Source organism: Anomaloglossus baeobatrachus, chromosome 11 (assembly GCF_048569485.1).
Source record: "Anomaloglossus baeobatrachus isolate aAnoBae1 chromosome 11, aAnoBae1.hap1, whole genome shotgun sequence".
NCBI classification, from domain to species: domain Eukaryota; kingdom Metazoa; phylum Chordata; class Amphibia; order Anura; family Aromobatidae; genus Anomaloglossus; species Anomaloglossus baeobatrachus.
The window spans coordinates 21,286,464-21,304,374 of NC_134363.1; the positions used below are offsets into that span (position 1 = coordinate 21,286,464).

At 44.4% G+C, this 17,911-nt stretch overlaps 1 protein-coding gene across 1 annotated transcript; it reads left to right on the plus strand.

Annotated features, from left to right (window-relative positions):
* The first annotated feature begins 1,436 nt into the window (after positions 1-1,436).
* Positions 1,437-15,963, plus strand: LOC142256134 (cell adhesion molecule CEACAM1-like). Its single transcript, XM_075327673.1, has 7 exons — positions 1,437-1,555; positions 7,844-8,158; positions 11,498-11,773; positions 12,980-13,108; positions 13,280-13,329; positions 13,518-13,616; positions 15,184-15,963. Exons 1-7 carry the CDS (start codon positions 1,504-1,506, stop codon positions 15,274-15,276), a joined length of 1,014 nt encoding a protein of 337 aa, XP_075183788.1. The 5' UTR covers positions 1,437-1,503; the 3' UTR covers positions 15,277-15,963.
* The last annotated feature ends 1,948 nt before the right edge of the window (positions 15,964-17,911 follow it).

The following is a 17,911-nucleotide window of genomic DNA, read 5'->3' on the forward strand; positions in this document are numbered from 1 at the left end:
GGATGGAATTGTGCATTTTGATGAGCTCTTGGGCTGCAAAGGGGCCATATACTGTTCTTGCACAGGGGTCCCTCCAGTGCATAGGACTGATCTCTGAGGGTCAGCACTTTGGAAATTGTAGACTAGGACTATTATTGGGACAACCTGTGCAGCCGACAGGGGCCCTAAGGTAAAAGGGGCCACATCCATCCCAAAGCAGGTGAAATTGTGCATTAGTGGACTGCAAAGATACTGTTCTTGCTTCAGGGGGCTTCCTCTGCCTGCGTATGCTCCTATGTCTTTATTTACAGGGGCAGCACGGTGGCTCAGTGGTTAGCACTGCAGCCTTGCAGCGCTGGGGTCCTGGGTTCTAGTCCCACCAAGGACAACATCTGCAAGGAGTTTGTATGTTCTCCCCGTGTTTGCGTAGGTTTCCTCCCACACTCCAAAAAACTTACTGATAGGGAATTTAGATTATGAGCCCCAATGGGGACAGTGTTGCCAACAAAATAAAAATAAATAAATCTTTATTTTTATATAGCGCTAACATATTCCGCAGCGCTTCACATCATTGGGGCTCACAATCTAAATTCCCTATTTGTATGTCTTTGGAGTGTGGAAGGAAATTGGAGAACCCGGAGGAAACCCACGCAAACACGGGGATAACATACAAACTCCTTGCAGATGGTGTCCTTGTTGGGATTCGAACCCAAGACTGCAGTGCTAACCACTGAGCCACCACAAGACTGTAGTGCTAACCACTGAGCCGCCACAAGACTGCAGTGCTAACCACTGAGCCACCACAAGACTGCAGTGCTAACCACTGAGCCACCTCAAGACTGCAGTGCTAGCCACTGAGCTGCCACAAGACTGCAGTGCTAACCACTGAGCTGCCACAAGACTGCAGTGCTAACCACTGAGCCACCACAAGACTGCAATGCTAACCACTGAGCCACCACAAGACTGCAGTGCTAACCACTGAGCCACCTCAAGACTGCAGTGCTAGCCACTGAGCCACCACAAGACTGCAGTACTAACCACTGAGCGACCGTGCCGCCCTATGCCAATGTATGTAAAGCGCTGTGGAATTAATAGTGCAATATAAGTGAATAAATATTATTATTATTTACATGGGACTGCCTATTTTCTACATATAGACACTGTAGTATGGATCCCAGCAGCCCCAGCTCCCAGGCCCTGGTGGGCTCCTTTAATTGGACAAAGCCTATTTTTCCCTTATATGTAAATATTTACGGAACCTTTCAAAATGCAACATTGTATCCAGATTCCAGTGCCTGTGAGACAATGTATCCAGTGTTCCTATGGAAGGAGCGTATCACCCATGAGCGCCCTGTAATGTGAGGACTGGAGGCAGCCACAGAGGTGTGTCATGTACCTGTCACCGGATCCGCTCTCCACCCCTCACCCACCCTCCCCTCCCCTGACTTTTACTTCTTCCAGGGGATAACAGGAAATACACCTGTAACCGGTGTCCCCGGTCCGCAGGTATCGGAGCCGTCGTCTATGGCCGGCGGGGCCACCCTGCTCTGCGCCCTGCTCCTGCTGGTACAGGCTGGTAAGTGACTAGATTGTGTCCCTCTACACCAGCTGGGCCATGTGCATTACTGGGCACTGGGACTAGTTGTTAGGGAATACACCTATAGCCACATAACCTTATGGGGCCCACAATAAAGAAGGACCGAACATTCTCTGTACATCAAGAATGGTCCTCTAATATAAAACAAAAAGGGAATAGAAACCCTGGGGTCGTCCTTTTCTAATAGAGTAGTCAAAAAATCGAGTCCGTCACCTGTCACTTGCATTTGTTTCTTGGAAAATTGGATAATAAGTATCCGACTGGCCGATTGCCCAATTGTCCTAGGCGTCATCCGTGTGTCCGTTTTTACCATCAGTGTAAAAAAATAACTAATTTACAAAGTTTCTCCTGGACTTTGCAATGTTACACACGGACAACACACGGACCGCACACTGGGGCCCTCCGTGTGCTGTGTTTTTCACGAACCCATAGACATGTATGGGTTCTGGTCATCCGCTCTGCCGGAAATTGTTTTTTGCCCATTCCTCAACTGCTCCAGCTCCTTCAGGTTAGATGTTTCTGGTGACCAGTAATCTTCAAGACTGATCACAGATTATTGGATTAAGGACTGGGCTGTGACTCGGCCGCTCCAATACACTTCAGTGTTGCTTCAGCAGTAGCTTTGGGTCATTGTCTTGTTGGAAGGTGAACCTCATCCAAGTCTCAAAGAATCCCTGTATTTCTTACCATCTATCTTCTCCTTGACTCAGACCATTTTCCCTGTGCTTGCTGTGGAAAAACCTCCCCCCAGTATCATGCTGCCACCACCATGTTTCACTGTGGGGATGGTATTTTTGGGTGTTGTTTGGCGCCGGATGTAGCGTTTACCTTGGAGGCCAAAAAGTTCAATTTTGCTCTCCTTTGACCACAGCACCTTCCTGCATTCATTTGGAAACTCTCGCACATGTCGTTTGGCAAAATCAGAACGTCCCTTCCCATTCTTGGCTGTGAGTAAAGTTTTTTTCTGGCCAGTCTTCCATAAAGGCCGACTCTATGGAGTGTTCGGTTTATTGTGGTCGCATGGACAGATCCTTCAGTGTCTCCTGGGAACTCTACAGCTCCTTCAGGGTGACCTTTGGTCTCTGAGCTGCCTCTCTGATTAATGTCCTCCTTGCCTAGGCTGAGAGTTTTGGTGTACGGCCCTCTCTTGGCAGGTTTGTTGTGGTACCATGATATTTCCCTTTGATGATAATGGATTTGATGATATTCCGGGGATCATCAGAGATTGGAATATTTTTTAGAACCCAACCCTGACTTGTACTTCTCATCACTTTGTCTCTGACTTGTTTGGAGATCTCCTTAGCCTTCAAGGAGTTTTTTGGAGATATCCTTGGCTTTCATGTTGTTTTTTGGAGACCTCCTTGGTCTTCATGGTGCTGTTTGGAGATCTCTTTGGTCTTTACAGTGTTTTATAGGAGACCTCCTCGGTCTTTCTGGTGTTATTTGGCAATCTCCTTGGTCTTCATGGTGTTGTTTGGTTAGTGGAGCCTCTTGTTAATGGCGATGCACCCTCTGTGGCTTTTCAGAAAAGTTGTGTATATACTGACAGACCTGGGGACGCTTAATGCTTGGTGTGCAATCTCTGACCTATGAAGGTAATTGCTTGCACCAGAAACTTTTAGAGGTTTCATAGGAAAAAGAGGTGTATACATATGCACATGGCATTTTTTTTTTATCCCATAAATTTAAAATTTTGCCTATATTTTTCACATTGGATTATAAACATATTTAAACACAGGTTATAATGTAACAAAAAAGATAAAAAGCCAAGGGGGTGAATACTTTTGCAAGACACTGTATGCAGCCAGCTAGCTTTTGTCAATCTGCTATATCTATCCATCTATCTCCTTTATTCATCCAGCCATCTCTATATCTCTCTATCAATCCCTCTATCCATTATCTATCCCTCTATCCCTCTATCCATCTATCCCTCTATCCATCTATCCCTCTATCTATCCCTCTATCTATCCCTCTATCTATCCCTCTATCTATCTATCTATCTATCTATCTATCCCTCTATCTATCTATCTATCTATCCATCTATCCCTCTATCCATCTATCCCTCTATCCATCTATCCCTCTATCTATCCCTCTATCTATCCCTCTATCTATCCCTCTATCTATCCCTCTATCTATCCCTCTATCTATCCCTCTATCCCTCTATCCCTCTATCTATCTATCTATCTATCCATCTATCTATCTATCCCTCTATCTATCTATCCCTCTATCTATCTATCCCTCTATCTATCTATCCATTATCTATCTATCCATTATCTATCTATCCCTCTATCTATCCCTCTATCTATCCCGCTATCTATCCCTCTATCCATTATCTATCCCTCTATCTATCTATCCCTCTATCTATCTATCCCTCTATCTATCTATCCCTCTATCTATCTATCCCTCTATCTATCTATCTATCTATCCATCTATCCCTCTATCTATCCCTCTATCTATCCCTCTATCTATCCCTCTATCTATCCCTCTATCTATCCCTCTATCTATCCCTCTATCTATCTATCCCTCTATCTATCTATCTATCTATCCCTCTATCTATCTATCTATCTATCCCTCTATCTATCCCTCTATCTATCCCTCTATCTATCCCTCTATCTATCCCTCTATCTATCCCTCTATCTATCCCTCTATCTATCCCTCTATCTATCCCTCCATCTATCCCTCCATCTATCCCTCCATCTATCCCTCCATCTATCCCTCCATCTATCCCTCTATCTATCCCTCCATCTATCCCTCCATCTATCCCTCTATCTATCCCTCTATCCCTCTATCTATCTATCTATCTATCCCTCTATCTATCTATCTATCTATCTATCTATCTATCCCTCTATCTATCTATCTATCCCTCTATCTATCTATCCCTCTATCTATCTATCTATCCCTCTATCTATCTATCTATCTATCTATCTATCTATCCCTGTATCTATCTATCTATCTATCTATCCCTCTATCTATCTATCCATTATCTATCTATCCATTATCTATCTATCTATCCCTCTATTTATCCCTCTATCTATCCCTCTATCTATCCCTCTATCTATCCCGCTATCTATCCCTCTATCCATTATCTATCCCTCTATCTATCTATCCCTCTATCTATCTATCCCTCTATCTATCTATCCCTCTATCTATCTATCCCTCTATCTATCTATCTATCTATCTATCTATCTATCCCTCTATCTATCTATCTATCTATCTATCCCTCTATCTATCTATCTATCTCTCTATCCCTCTATCTATCTATCTATCTATCTATCTATCCCTCTATCTATCTATCCCTCTATCTATCTATCCCTCTATCTATCTATCTATCCCTCTATCTATCTATCTATCTATCTCTCTATTTATCTATCCCTCTATCTATCTATCTATCCCTCTATCTATCTATCCCTCTATCTATCTATCTATCTATCTCTCTATCTATCCATCTATCTATCTATCTATCTATCCCTCTATCTATCTATCCCTCTATCTATCTATCCCTCTATCTATCTATCTATCTATCCCTCTATCTATCTATCTATCTATCTATCCCTCTATCTATCTATCTATCTATCTATCTATCTATCTATCTATCTATCTCTGTATCCCTCTATCTATCTATCTATCCCTCTATCTATCTATCCCTCTATCTATCTATCCCTCTATCTATCTATCCCTCTATCTATCTATCCCTCTATCTATCTATCCCTCTATCTATCTATCCCTCTATCTATCTATCTATCTATCTATCTATCCCTCTATCTATCCCTCTATCTATCTATCTATCTATCTATCTCTCTATCCCTCTATCTATCTATCTATCTATCCCTCTATCTATCTATCCCTCTATCTATCTATCTATCTATCCCTCTATCTATCTATCCCTCTATCTATCTATCCCTCTATCTATCTATCCCTCTATCTATCTATCTATCTATCTATCTATCCCTCTATCTATCTATCTATCTATCTATCTATCTATCTATCCCTCTATCTATCTATCTATCCATCTATCTATCCATCTATCTATCTATCCCTCTATCTATCTATCCCTCTATCTATCTATCCCTCTATCTATCTATCCCTCTATCTATCTATCTATCTATCCCTCTATCTATCTATCTATCTATCTATCTATCTATCTATCCCTCTATCTATCTATCTATCCCGCTATCTATCTATCCCTCTATCTATCTATCCCTCTATCTATCTATCCCTCTATCTATCTATCTATCCCTCTATCTATCTATCTATCTATCTATCTATCTATCCCTCTATCTATCCCTCTATCTATCTATCCCTCTATCTATCTATCCCCCTATCTATCTATCTATCTATCTATCCCTCTATCTATCTATCTATCTATCCCTCTATCTATCTATCTATCTATCTATCCCTCTATCTATCTATCCCTCTATCTATCTATCCCTCTATCTATCCCTCTATCTATCCCTCTATCTATCTATCTATCTATCCCTCTATCTATCTATCTATCCCTCTATCTATCTATCTATCTATCTATCTATCCCTCTATCTATCTATCTATCCATCTATCTATCTATCTATCCCTCTATCCCTCCTTGTTTCTCCTTTTCGTCATCTGTGACTTATAAACCTTTGCCCCGTAACTTGTTTGTCCTGTGATTGTCGTCATATATTGGCTGTTATTGGCGGGTGATGTGTGCGGTATGCTGCTGCTGCTGCCGCTGGTAGGTTCTGTCCCGGGGCCCGGTGTCGGTGGTTTCGCCTGCGGCTTCCGTGTTGCCATTTATAAGTAGCATTTAATAACATTCTGCCGGCGGGCTGACCTGCTATTCGGAAATGCTGAGCTGATGCCATTATCTGCGTTGTTTTGGGGCTGACCGGGTGGACTCGATACCTAACCCCTGGCTTAAGGGGAATATCTGCTGAACTGCATGAATCCTGTTTGTTATAGGAGGCTCCTGTAACTGCAGCGCCGGCTTACTGAGCTTCCATCACTTGTGTCCACAATTTCCTTCCCCCTCCATCTCCCATCAAACACCAGGAGGTTTATCCTCCCCAAAAGACTCACCTTTAGGGCTCGACCCCACTTGTGTGTAAAACAGATGAGGGCAATCTAAGAGAAAAAAAAATTCATACGCTCGCATGCCATACGGAATACCAAACTGATTTCACTCGTCCACTCTTTGGGATGAGAACGGGATTTTTTACAAATGTGGGAGAAAACCCCTCTTATCCAGTGGGTGCTTCATTCTCATGAGCACTCTGCCAGCACAATAGGAGCTGGTGCTTACTTTCCCTCACTTCCCTAGTCCACTTTTTCGGATGAGAACGGGACCGATTTTACACGCAAGTGGGAGTAAACCCTAAAAGTGTATCTGATTCTTATCTAGTGGGTGCTTCATTTCTGATCAGCATTCTGCCAGCACTATAGGAGCTGGTACTTACTTTCCCTCAATTCCCAGCAAGCGGATTTCACTCGTCCACTTTTTGGGATGAGAACGGGACCGATTTATACACAAGTTGGAGCAAATTTTTAAAGCGTATCTGAGTCTTAACCAGTGGATGATTCATTTCTCATCAGCACTCTGCCAGCACTATAGGTGCTGGTACTTACTTTCCCTCACTTCCCAAGCAAACTGATTTCCCTCGTCCACTTTTTGGGATGAGAACAGGACCAATTTTATACACAATTGGGAGAAAACCCTTCTTATCCAGTGGGTGCTTCATTCCCATCAGCACTCTGCCAGCACTATAGGAGCTGGTACCTCCTTTCCCTCACTTCCCAGCAAACGTATTTCACTTGTCCACTTTTTGGGACGAGAATGGGTCCGATTTCATACACAAGTGGGAGAAAACCCTTAAAGTGTATCTGATTCTTATCCAGTGGGTGATTCATTCTCATTAGCACTCTTCCAGATCTATAGGTGCTGGTACTTACTTTCCCTCACTTCTCAAGCAAACGGATTTCACTCATCCACTTTTTGGGATGAGAACGGGACCGATTTTATACACAAGTGGGAGCAAACCTTTAAAGTGTATCTGATCCTTATCCTCTTATTCCAGTGGGTGCTTCATTGTCATCAGCACTCTACCAGCACTATATGAGCTGGTACTTACTTTCCCTCACTTCTCAGCATGCATTGTAGCTGCCAATGTCTTGAACCAAAGGCCGACATCTCCTTCATACCTAGATGCATCTTGAAAGATAGGAGAACAAAACCTGAGAGGTAATAATGTAACAACTGGTTCCCCCCCCTCAGACTTTTCCATTTTATTCTCCAGGCGCAGGACTGGTTATTACGGTGCAGAGTAATTCCTCCAGCGATTTCTTGGTTGGAAGAAACATCAACTTGTCCATCTCATATACATCTAGTCAGAACGCCTCCGTCAGCTGGTCCAAGGATAATGTCCTGCTGGTCACATGGTATAATGTCATCATTAATCAGGCTCCAGCGTACCAAGGTAGACTGGACATCACCGGGAAAGGATCCCTGGTCATAAGCAATAGCACCACCAATGATGCCGGAAACTACACCGTCAGAGTGGAGTCATTCGCAGACACCACCGGCACCATGATGTTCCCAGTGAAAATTTACGGTGAGTCCAAGGAAGAGTTAATTATAGAAACACGGCCGATGGTAATAAAATTATGCAGTAGAAATATAATAATTTCATTATTTTTTTTTTTCTATTAATGGGTCGTCCGTTATTTACATCCAGAGATGGAAAACCCCTCGAAATACTCAGCTGAAGCTTCACTACAATTGTATCCACACTCTCTCAGCCGATGCGTTCTATTGACGCTCTCACCTGATACATTGTATCTATACTCGCAGCTGATACATTCTATCAGGTGAAATCTTCTATATAATGTATCTGCTGAAACTATAGATATATTCTTTGGACGTTCTCAGCCGATTCGTTCCATCGATGCTCTTGGCCAATGCAATGTATCTATAGTTTTGGCCAATTCATTCCATTGACACTCTCAGCCGATACAGTCCATAGATGCTCTCGGCCAATTCATTCCATTGACACGCTCGGCCGATACATTGTATCTATACTCTCAGGTGGTTTATTCCATTGACGCTCTCGGCCGATACATTGATTCGTCCGAGAGTATAGATACATTCTATTGATGCTCTCGGACGATACGTTGTATCAATGCTCTCAGATGATACATTGTATCTATACTCTCGGCCGATTCATTCCATCGACACTCTCGGCCAATTCATTCCATCGCCGCTCTCGGCCGATTCATTCCATCGCCGCTCTCGGCCAATTCATTCCATCGACACTATCAGCCAATTCATTCCATCGCCGCTCTCGGCCAATTCATTCCATCGCCGCTCTCGGCCAATTCATTCCATCGACACTATCGGCCAATTCATTCCATCGACACTATCAGCCAATTCATTCCATCGCCGCTCTCGGCCAATTCAGTCCATCGCCGCTCTCGGCCAATTCAGTCCATCGCCGCTCTCGGCCAATTCAGTCCATCGCCGCTCTCGGCCAATTCATTCCATCGCCGCTCTCGGCCAATTCATTCCATCGACAATATCAGCCAATTCATTCCATCGCCGCTCTCGGACAATTCATTCCATCGACACTATCAGCCAATTCATTCCATCGCCGCTCTCGGCCAATTCATTCCATCGACACTATCAGCCAATTCATTCCATCGCCGCTCTCGGCCAATTCATTCCATCGACGCTATCAGCCAATTCATTCCATCGCCGCTCTCGGCCAATTCATTCCATCGCCGCTCTCAGACAATTCATTCCATCGCCGCTCTCGGCCAATTCATTCCATCGACACTATCTGCCAATTCATTCCATCGCCGCTCTCGGACAATTCATTCCATCGACAATATCAGCCAATTCATTCCATCGCCGCTCTCGGCCAATTCATTCCATCGCCGCTCTCGGACAATTCATTCCATCGACAATATCAGCCAATTCATTCCATCGCCGCTCTCGGCCAATTCATTCCATCGACACTATCAGCCAATTCATTCCATTGCCGCTCTCGGACAATTCATTCCATCGACACTATCAGCCAATTCATTCCATCGACGCTCTCGGACAATTCATTCCATCGACGCTCTCGGCCGATTCATTCCATCGCCGCTCTCGGCCGATTCATTCCATCGCCGCTCTCGGCCAATTCATTCCATCACCGCTCTCGGCCAATTCATTCCATCGCTGCTCTCGGACAATTCATTCCATCGCCGCTCTCGGCCAATTAATTCCATCGACACTCTCGGCCAATTCATTCCATCGACACTATCAGCCAATTCATTCCATCGCCGCTCTCGGACAATTCATTCCATCGCCGCTCTCGGCCGATTCATTCCATCGCCGCTCTCGGCCAATTCATTCCATCACCGCTCTCGGCCAATTCATTCCATCGCTGCTCTCGGACAATTCATTCCATCGCCGCTCTCGGCCAATTAATTCCATCGACACTCTCGGCCAATTCATTCCATCGACACTATCAGCCAATTCATTCCATCGCCGCTCTCGGACAATTCATTCCATCGCCGCTCTCGGCCGATTCATTCCATCGCCGCTCTCGGCCAATTCATTCCATCGACACTCTCGGCCAATTCATTCCATCGCCGCTCTAGGCCGATTCATTCCATCGCCGCTCTCGGCCAATTCATTCCATCGCTGCTCTCGGACAATTCATTCCATCGCCGCTCTCGGCCAATTAATTCCATCGACACTCTCGGCCAATTCATTCCATCGACACTATCAGCCAATTCATTCCATCGCCGCTCTCGGACAATTCATTCCATCGCCGCTCTCGGCCAATTAATTCCATCGACACTCTCGGCCAATTCATTCCATCGACACTATCAGCCAATTCATTCCATCGCCGCTCTCGGACAATTCATTCCATCGCCGCTCTCGGCCGATTCATTCCATCGCCGCTCTCGGCCAATTCATTCCATCGACGCTCTCGGCCAATTCATTCCATCGCCGCTCTAGGCCGATTCATTCCATCGCCGCTCTCGGCCGATTCATTCCATCGCCGCTCTCGGCCAATTCATTCCATCGACACTATCGGCCAATTCATTCCATCGCCGCTCTCGGCCAATTCATTCCATCGCCGCTCTCGGCCAATTCATTCCATCGCCGCTCTCGGCCAACTCATTCCATCGCCGCTCTCGGCCAATTCATTCCATCGACACTATCGGCCAATTCATTCCATCGACACTATCGGCCAATTCATTCCATCGCCGCTCTAGGCCGATTCATTCCATCGCCGCTCTAGGCCGATTCATTCCATCGCCGCTCTCGGCCGATTCATTCCATCGCCGCTCTCGGCCAATTCATTCCATCCACAATATCAGCCAATTCATTCCATCGCCGCTCTCGGCCAATTCATTCCATCGCCGCTCTCGGCCAATTCATTCCATCGACACTATCAGCCGATTCATTCCATCGACGCTCTCGGCCGATACATTGATTCGTCCGAGAGTATAGATACATTCTATTGATGCTCTCAGATGATACATTGTATCTATACTCTCGGCTGATACATTGTGTGTATAATTCTGCTGGATATTTGTAGCAAATTAGCAGGATCATTTTTGTGCGGATCTGTTTTCTGTCTGGATCCTAAAAAAGGTTTTTAGCCTCTGAATAAAAATAAAATAAAAAGTTGCTTTCTATACGGAGAGCAGGGAGCGAGGATAAAGGGGTGGAATGATGGAAACACAAAGCTTTTTAGAAAGTTTTAGAACTTTTTGCCATACAATATTTTATTCCTGCTGTGGGAACAGCTTCAGCTCCTGTGCCCCCATGACAACACTCCCTGTTTGATATCCTGGTTACTCTATGCAGCCATAGCCATGGATATGTTTTTTTTTTTCCATCCGTCACTCACTGGTGGAAACCTATGTGTGATATATTGTATTTTCCTCTTCAGACCCGGTGACTAACGCCTCGGTGTCACAGTCTCCCAGCTCAGCAGATGAGAGTACCACCATTGTTAATCTGAGCTGCAGTGCGGCCAGCGGAGGGGTGACCTACACATGGACGAAGGAGGGGAAATCATTACCCGGTAACAGCAGCTACGTTATATTGGATGGAGGTCGGACCCTACAGATTAACGCTCCAAACCGGACGCACAACGGAAACTACACCTGCAACGTGTCCAACCCTGTGGACTGGGAAATCGCAACACGGACACTGAACATCTCATGTGAGTGATCATTGGAACACCTACTGCACAGAAAACGCCAGGGAGGACGCCGAGAAAAGAGAAGAAACATCTGGGAGACTTCAAAGTGGGAAAGAATATTCCAGTCTACAACCCCCAGAACAGAACCATCCCGTGTTCAGCCCCCGGACCAGAACCGTCCCGTGTTCAGCCCCCGGACCAGAACCGTCCCGTGTTCAGCCCCCTGACCAGAACCGTCCCGCGTTCAGACCCGAGACCAAAACCGTCCCGTATTCAGTCCCCAGACCAAAACAGTCCCGTATGCAGCCCCCAGACCAAGACCATCCCGTGTACAGCCCCCAGACCAAAACCATCCTGTATACATCCCCCAGACCAGAACCATCTTTTATACAGCCCCCAGACCAGAACCATCCCGTATACATCCCCCAGACCAGAACTGTCCTGTATTCAGCCCCCAGACCAGAACCATCCCATATTCCGCCCCCAGACCAGAACCATCCCGTATTCAGCCCCCTAGACCAGAACCATCCCGTATTCAGCCCCCTAGACCAGAACCATCCCGTATTCAGCCCCCTAGACCAGAACCGTCCCGTATTCAGCCCCCTAGACCAGAACCGTCCCGTATTCAGCCCCCTAGACCAGAACCATCCCGTATTCAGCCCCCTAGACCAGAACCATCCCGTATTCAGCCCCCTAGACCAGAACCGTCCCGTATTCAGCCCCCTAGACCAGAACCGTCCCGTATTCAGCCCCCTAGACCAGAACCATCCCGTATTCAGCCCCCTAGACCAGAACCATCCCGTATTCAGCCCCCTAGACCACATCCCTCCTGTATACAGATCTCCATCTTGTATACAGAACGTTGACCAGAACAGTCTTGTATACAGCCCCCAGATCCCATTGCTGCATTGCATTGGGCGGAGGTAGGAGTCTTGGAGGAGAGCTGGTAATTGTATATACTGTTAAATGCTACTTTCAGAAAATGATAGTGGCATCTAAATGGTAAACAGCAGCGATCAGAGCTGGCCCTCAAGCCTAATCCCAGCGCAGGCTGAAACCGGACCACCGCTCTTATCCCCTCCTTCCAGCATTTCCCCGCTATCTAGCGCATTAGTACCGTCAGATCACATTTAAAGGGACAGAGATGATCCATATTCCGGTACTGTTCTCATACACTTATCGGGACCTTCTCTGTATATCTGCATGATTGTCCTCTGTTCTCCGCAGACTCGGATCGTCCTAGCTCGCTGAGTGCGGGCGCCATCGCTGGCATTGTGATTGGCTCAGTTGCCGGAGCGATCCTGCTGATTGGTCTGATCATCCTTGTCATATTCTGTATACGGAAAAGAAGGAAAGGTGAGTCCAGAGATGATATAAAGGGCATCACATGGATCTTAAAGGGAAAGCTCATCTCCATTGTAGTGAATGAGTCTGAGCTGCAATACCCCATACAGCCTGTAGGGTTCTCCGCTTTTTATAGAAAGACCCCCAATTAGGAGACCTTGGTAATGGTATTGTTTCCTTTAGGAAAAAAGGAGAAGAATCCGGGCAATCTGCATAAAAATGCTTTACGCACGGTAAGATGTCGCCTCACAGTAAGCTCTGCCTTTCCACCTTCTAAGTTCTGAAACTTTGTAATAAACTTTATTTTTCATTTGTCCCATCTGTAAACTGAACATAATCAACCGAAACAAAAAAATGTCCATTCTGAAAGTTTGTTACAATGTAACAATAACAGGAGATCGTTATTGTTTTGCTTCTGCAGATATCAGGAACAACATTGTCGCCTGATGACCCAGCGTACTTCACCATGAATAACATCATGTACCGCAACTCGTCCATCTCCATGGGCTCCTACATCATGGTGAGTTCTGCCATTAAGCCTTCTTAGACTAAGACCTATGAGTATAAGAAAGCTGCCAGAGGGGGAAGGAGACCAACTTGGCAACTTACTGTGGACTAATATAAGATTTTATATATATATATATATATATATATATATATATATATATATATATATATATATATATATATATCTATCTATCTATCTATCTATCTATCTATCTATCTATCTATCTATCTATCTATCTATCTATCTATATATATATATATATATATATATATATATATATCTCTGCAAGAGGGGGAACGAGGCTGACTGGTAAATGTAGTCCACAGTATGTTGCCAACTAGTCAGGTTTTATTCCCCCTCTTGCACTTGGCAACTTACTGTGAACTAGAATTACAACTGCAAGAGGGGGAAGGAGACTGACTAGGGAGCTTACTGTGGACTAGGTGTGCAACTGCAAGAAGGAGAAGGAGACTGACTAGGAAACTTACTGTGGACTATATTTACAACTGCAAGGGGGAAGGAGAATGAGACATTCTCAGCAACTTACTGAGGACTAGATTTACAACTGCAAGAGGGGGAAGGAGACTGACAAGGAACAATACTGGTGAATATATTTATAACACGCTAGGAGGAAAAGGAGACAGACTAGAGAATATACCGGGTATTGTATTACAGATGCTAGAAGGGGAAGAGAATTGATATTTTCAACTACTACAAAAGGAACTATAATTACAAATCTTCGAAGGAAAAAAGAGCCTGACTGGGGAATATACAGAAGATTATATTTACAACTTCTAGAAAAGAGGAAAGGAGACTAAGTGGGAAATTTAAAAGGGGTTATATTTACAGCTGCCAGAGGGAAAGGAGACAGACTGGGGCCTATATATATGGCTACCATAGGGGGAAGGTGACTGAATAAAGAACTTACTGAGGGACATATTTAGAACTGCCAGGGGGAAAAGGAGACCGACTTAGTTTCATGGGGACTATACATCTATCTGCCAGAGGGGGAAGGAAACTGACTAGAGAATTTACCATGGACTAATTTTACAGCTGCCAAAGGTGGAAGAAGACTGACTGGACAATTTCCCAAGGACTATATTTACATCTTCTAAAGGGGGAAGGAGACTGACTAGAGGCTTTACCAGGGACTAAATTTACAACTGCCAGTGGGGGAAGGAGAGTGACTAGAGTATTTACCAGGAACTATATTTACAGCTGCCAGATGGAAAAGGAGAGTGACTAGAGAATTTACTGCAAATGATATTCAGTGGAAACTAATAGGGAGGGGGGGTTAAATTAACAATCACGAGATGGGAATTGAGACTTACTAAGTCCTTACAGGACACTACATTTACAACTTTAAATGAGAGAGTCTGAGTAGAGACGTTAATGTGGATTATGTTTGCAGCTGCCAGAGGTGGGAGGAGACTGAAAGTTGTAATATTGAGGATTCTCATTTTTTGTTACTCCTTTTGTAATGCTCTTCTAAATATAACAAATTTGCTGTTAGACCATTTCCTTTCTGATCCGTAACATCACATTGAGTCAAAGTAATTTTATCTTTTGTAATTGGCAGAATTCTGGAGATAACACATCGGAATATTTGAGAAATCCTTCACCCAACCCCCCTCCAAGTGAACCCAAAGTCAAGCATGCCACACAAGTGTAACAATGGTGAAGTAAGAGGACACGTCTCCCAACCTCTGCTGATGGGCAGAAGAGGACAAAAGATGGAGGTGGACATCCAAAATCACTGACCCAACCTATGGACCAGCGATGGACCTTCTATGGTTGGGTTCCTGGACCTTCTCACTGCACCTTCCTTCTACTCATCTATAGAGATAATACTTGAGACCCCATTTGTGAAGAATTAACCTTTCCACAAGAGATCTTCTCCCTGGACCACCAGGATTTCTGGCATTAACCCATTCATTGCACTAGACCACTGGACAATCTGAAGCTACAACCCCTCCACTTTCCCTCCCCACCCCCATCTTTTGCCTTGAACCCTTTAAATTGCGGATATGAAGTAGACGTATATGAATGATGTGTCACCATGTATTAACCTTGGATACAATATGGAGTGAACCTTCTCGGGATACCTAGGAACAAATCCCCCCACTGTCCCAGACCCCGAGATATAGTGTTGTCAGTCACTGTGGCCAATAATAGTGGAGGACCAGTGATTGGGACCTCGTCTCCAAACACCTGTGTTTGCCCCCGAGACTGTCCACCATGACCCCCCACATTAATGCCAAACACAAAGTCTGTAACAATAGCTGCAATATAGAAGAGGTAATATATATGACAAGTTTATAAATATTGTATATTGGGATATTTTGGAATATATATTTTTTATAATATATCCTGAAATAAAAACAAATTTATTTGCATTGTGTCCATTTTAACCAAAGAGACTTGGGATTGCCTTCCCGTCCTTCATTAGGAGGATGAGTTTGTGCGCAACAGTGGTCATAGTTATTACCTGCTACGAAACCCAAACACTTCTCCTGAAATACTCTGTGCTGGTGGAGGAACCTGCTTTTGTAATGCCAAGTCTGTAATTAGAAGGCAAGTACTTTCTCCTACTAAAATACTCTGTGCTGCTGGAGGAACCTGATCCTTCCAATTCATAAATATCTTTGTTGGATCTGTCAAAAATATACAGTCTCCTTTCCTGAAATACTCTGTGCTGTTAGAGGTCCCTGCCTTTGTAATGCTAAGGCTGTTATTTGTCAGAAGGCTAGCCAGTGAAATCCTCTGTGCTACTGGAGGTTCCCAGTTTTGTACTGCTAAATCTGTAATCTCTTAGAAGGCAACCACAATCTACTAATGAAATACTCTGTGCTGCTGGTGGAACTTGCGCCTTCCAATGCATAAATCTTTGTCAGATCTGTCAAAAAATATACAAATTCTCTTCCTGAAATACTCTGTGCTGCTGGAAGTCCCCACTTCTGTAACACTTCTGTAATTTGTCAGAAGGCAAGCACTTCCTCCTAGTGAAATACTCTGGGCTGCTGGATGTCCCCACTTTTCTAATGTTCAGGCTGTAATCTCTTAGAAGGCAACCACTATCTACTACTGTAATACTTTGTGCTGCTGGTGGAACCTGTACCTTCGAATGCATAAACCCTTGTTGTATCTGTCAAAAAATATACAATCTCCCTTCCTGAAATTCTCTGTGCTGCTGGAGGTCCCTACTTTTGTAATGGTAAGTCTGTAATTTGTCAGAAGGCAGACACTATCTACTACTGAAATACTCTGTGCTGCTGGTAGAACCTGCACCTTCCAATACAACAATCTTTATTAAATCTGTCAGAAAATGAACTCTCTTCCTGAAATACCCTGTGCTGCTGGAGGTCCCCGCTTCTGTAATTCTGTAATCTCTTAGAAGGCAACCACTATCTACCACTGAAATACTTTGTGCTGCTCGTGGAACCTGCACCCTCTAATGCATAAATCTTTGTCGGATCTCTCAAAAAATATACAAACTCTCTTCCTGAAATACCCTGTGCTGCTTGAGGTCCCTGCTTTTGTAATGCCAAGTCTGTAATCTCTGAGAAAGCAACCATTATCTACTACTGAAATACTCTGTGCTTCTGGCGGAACCTATACCTTTAAATTCATAAACCCTTGTCAGAGCTGTCAAAAAATATACAATCTCTCTTCCTGAAAAACTCTGTGCTGCTGGAGGTCCCTGCTTTTGTAATGCAGAGTATTTCAGTAGGAGACAGTGCCTCCCTTCTGAGAGATTACAGACTTTGTGCTGCTGGAGGTCCCTGCTTTTGTAAGGCAAAGTCTGTAATCTCTCAGAAGGGAGGCACTGTCTCCTACTGAAATACTCTGTGCAGCATTTCCTCCTAGTGAAATATTCCTTGCTGCTGGAGGTCTCTGCTTTTGTAATGCTAAATCTGTAATCTCTTAGAATGCAACCACTATCTACTAATGAAATACTCTGTGCTGCTGGGGGAACCTGCACCTTCCAATGCATAAATCTTTGTCGTATTTGTCAAAAAATATACAAACTCCCTTCCTAAAATACTCTACTGCTGGAGGTCCCTGCTTTTGTAATGCTAAATGTGTAATGTGTCAGAAGGCAAGCACTTTTTTCTACTGAAATACTCTGTGCTACTGGAGGAACCTGTTCCCTCCAATGCATCATTCTTTAATCTGATTTGTAAGAAAAACTCCCTTCCTGAAATACTCTGAGCTGCTGGGGGTCCCTGCTTTTGTAATGCTAGGTTTGTAATTTCTCAGAAGGCAACCATCTACTACTGAAAAACTCTGTGCTGCTGGAAAAACCT

What these genes read in the sequence shown, in the direction of transcription:
- LOC142256134 (XM_075327673.1), top strand. Translation starts at nt 1,504, where the DNA reads ATGGCCGGCGGGGCCACCCTGCTCTGCGCCCTGCTCCTGCTGGTACAG. An exon ending in GCTCCTGCTGGTACAGGCTG is followed by an intron (nt 1,556 to 7,843) that starts GTAAGTGACTAG and finishes TTTATTCTCCAG; the next exon opens with GCGCAGGACTGGTTATTACG. An exon ending in ATAAAAATGCTTTACGCACG is followed by an intron (nt 13,330 to 13,517) that starts GTAAGATGTCGC and finishes TTGCTTCTGCAG; the next exon opens with ATATCAGGAACAACATTGTC.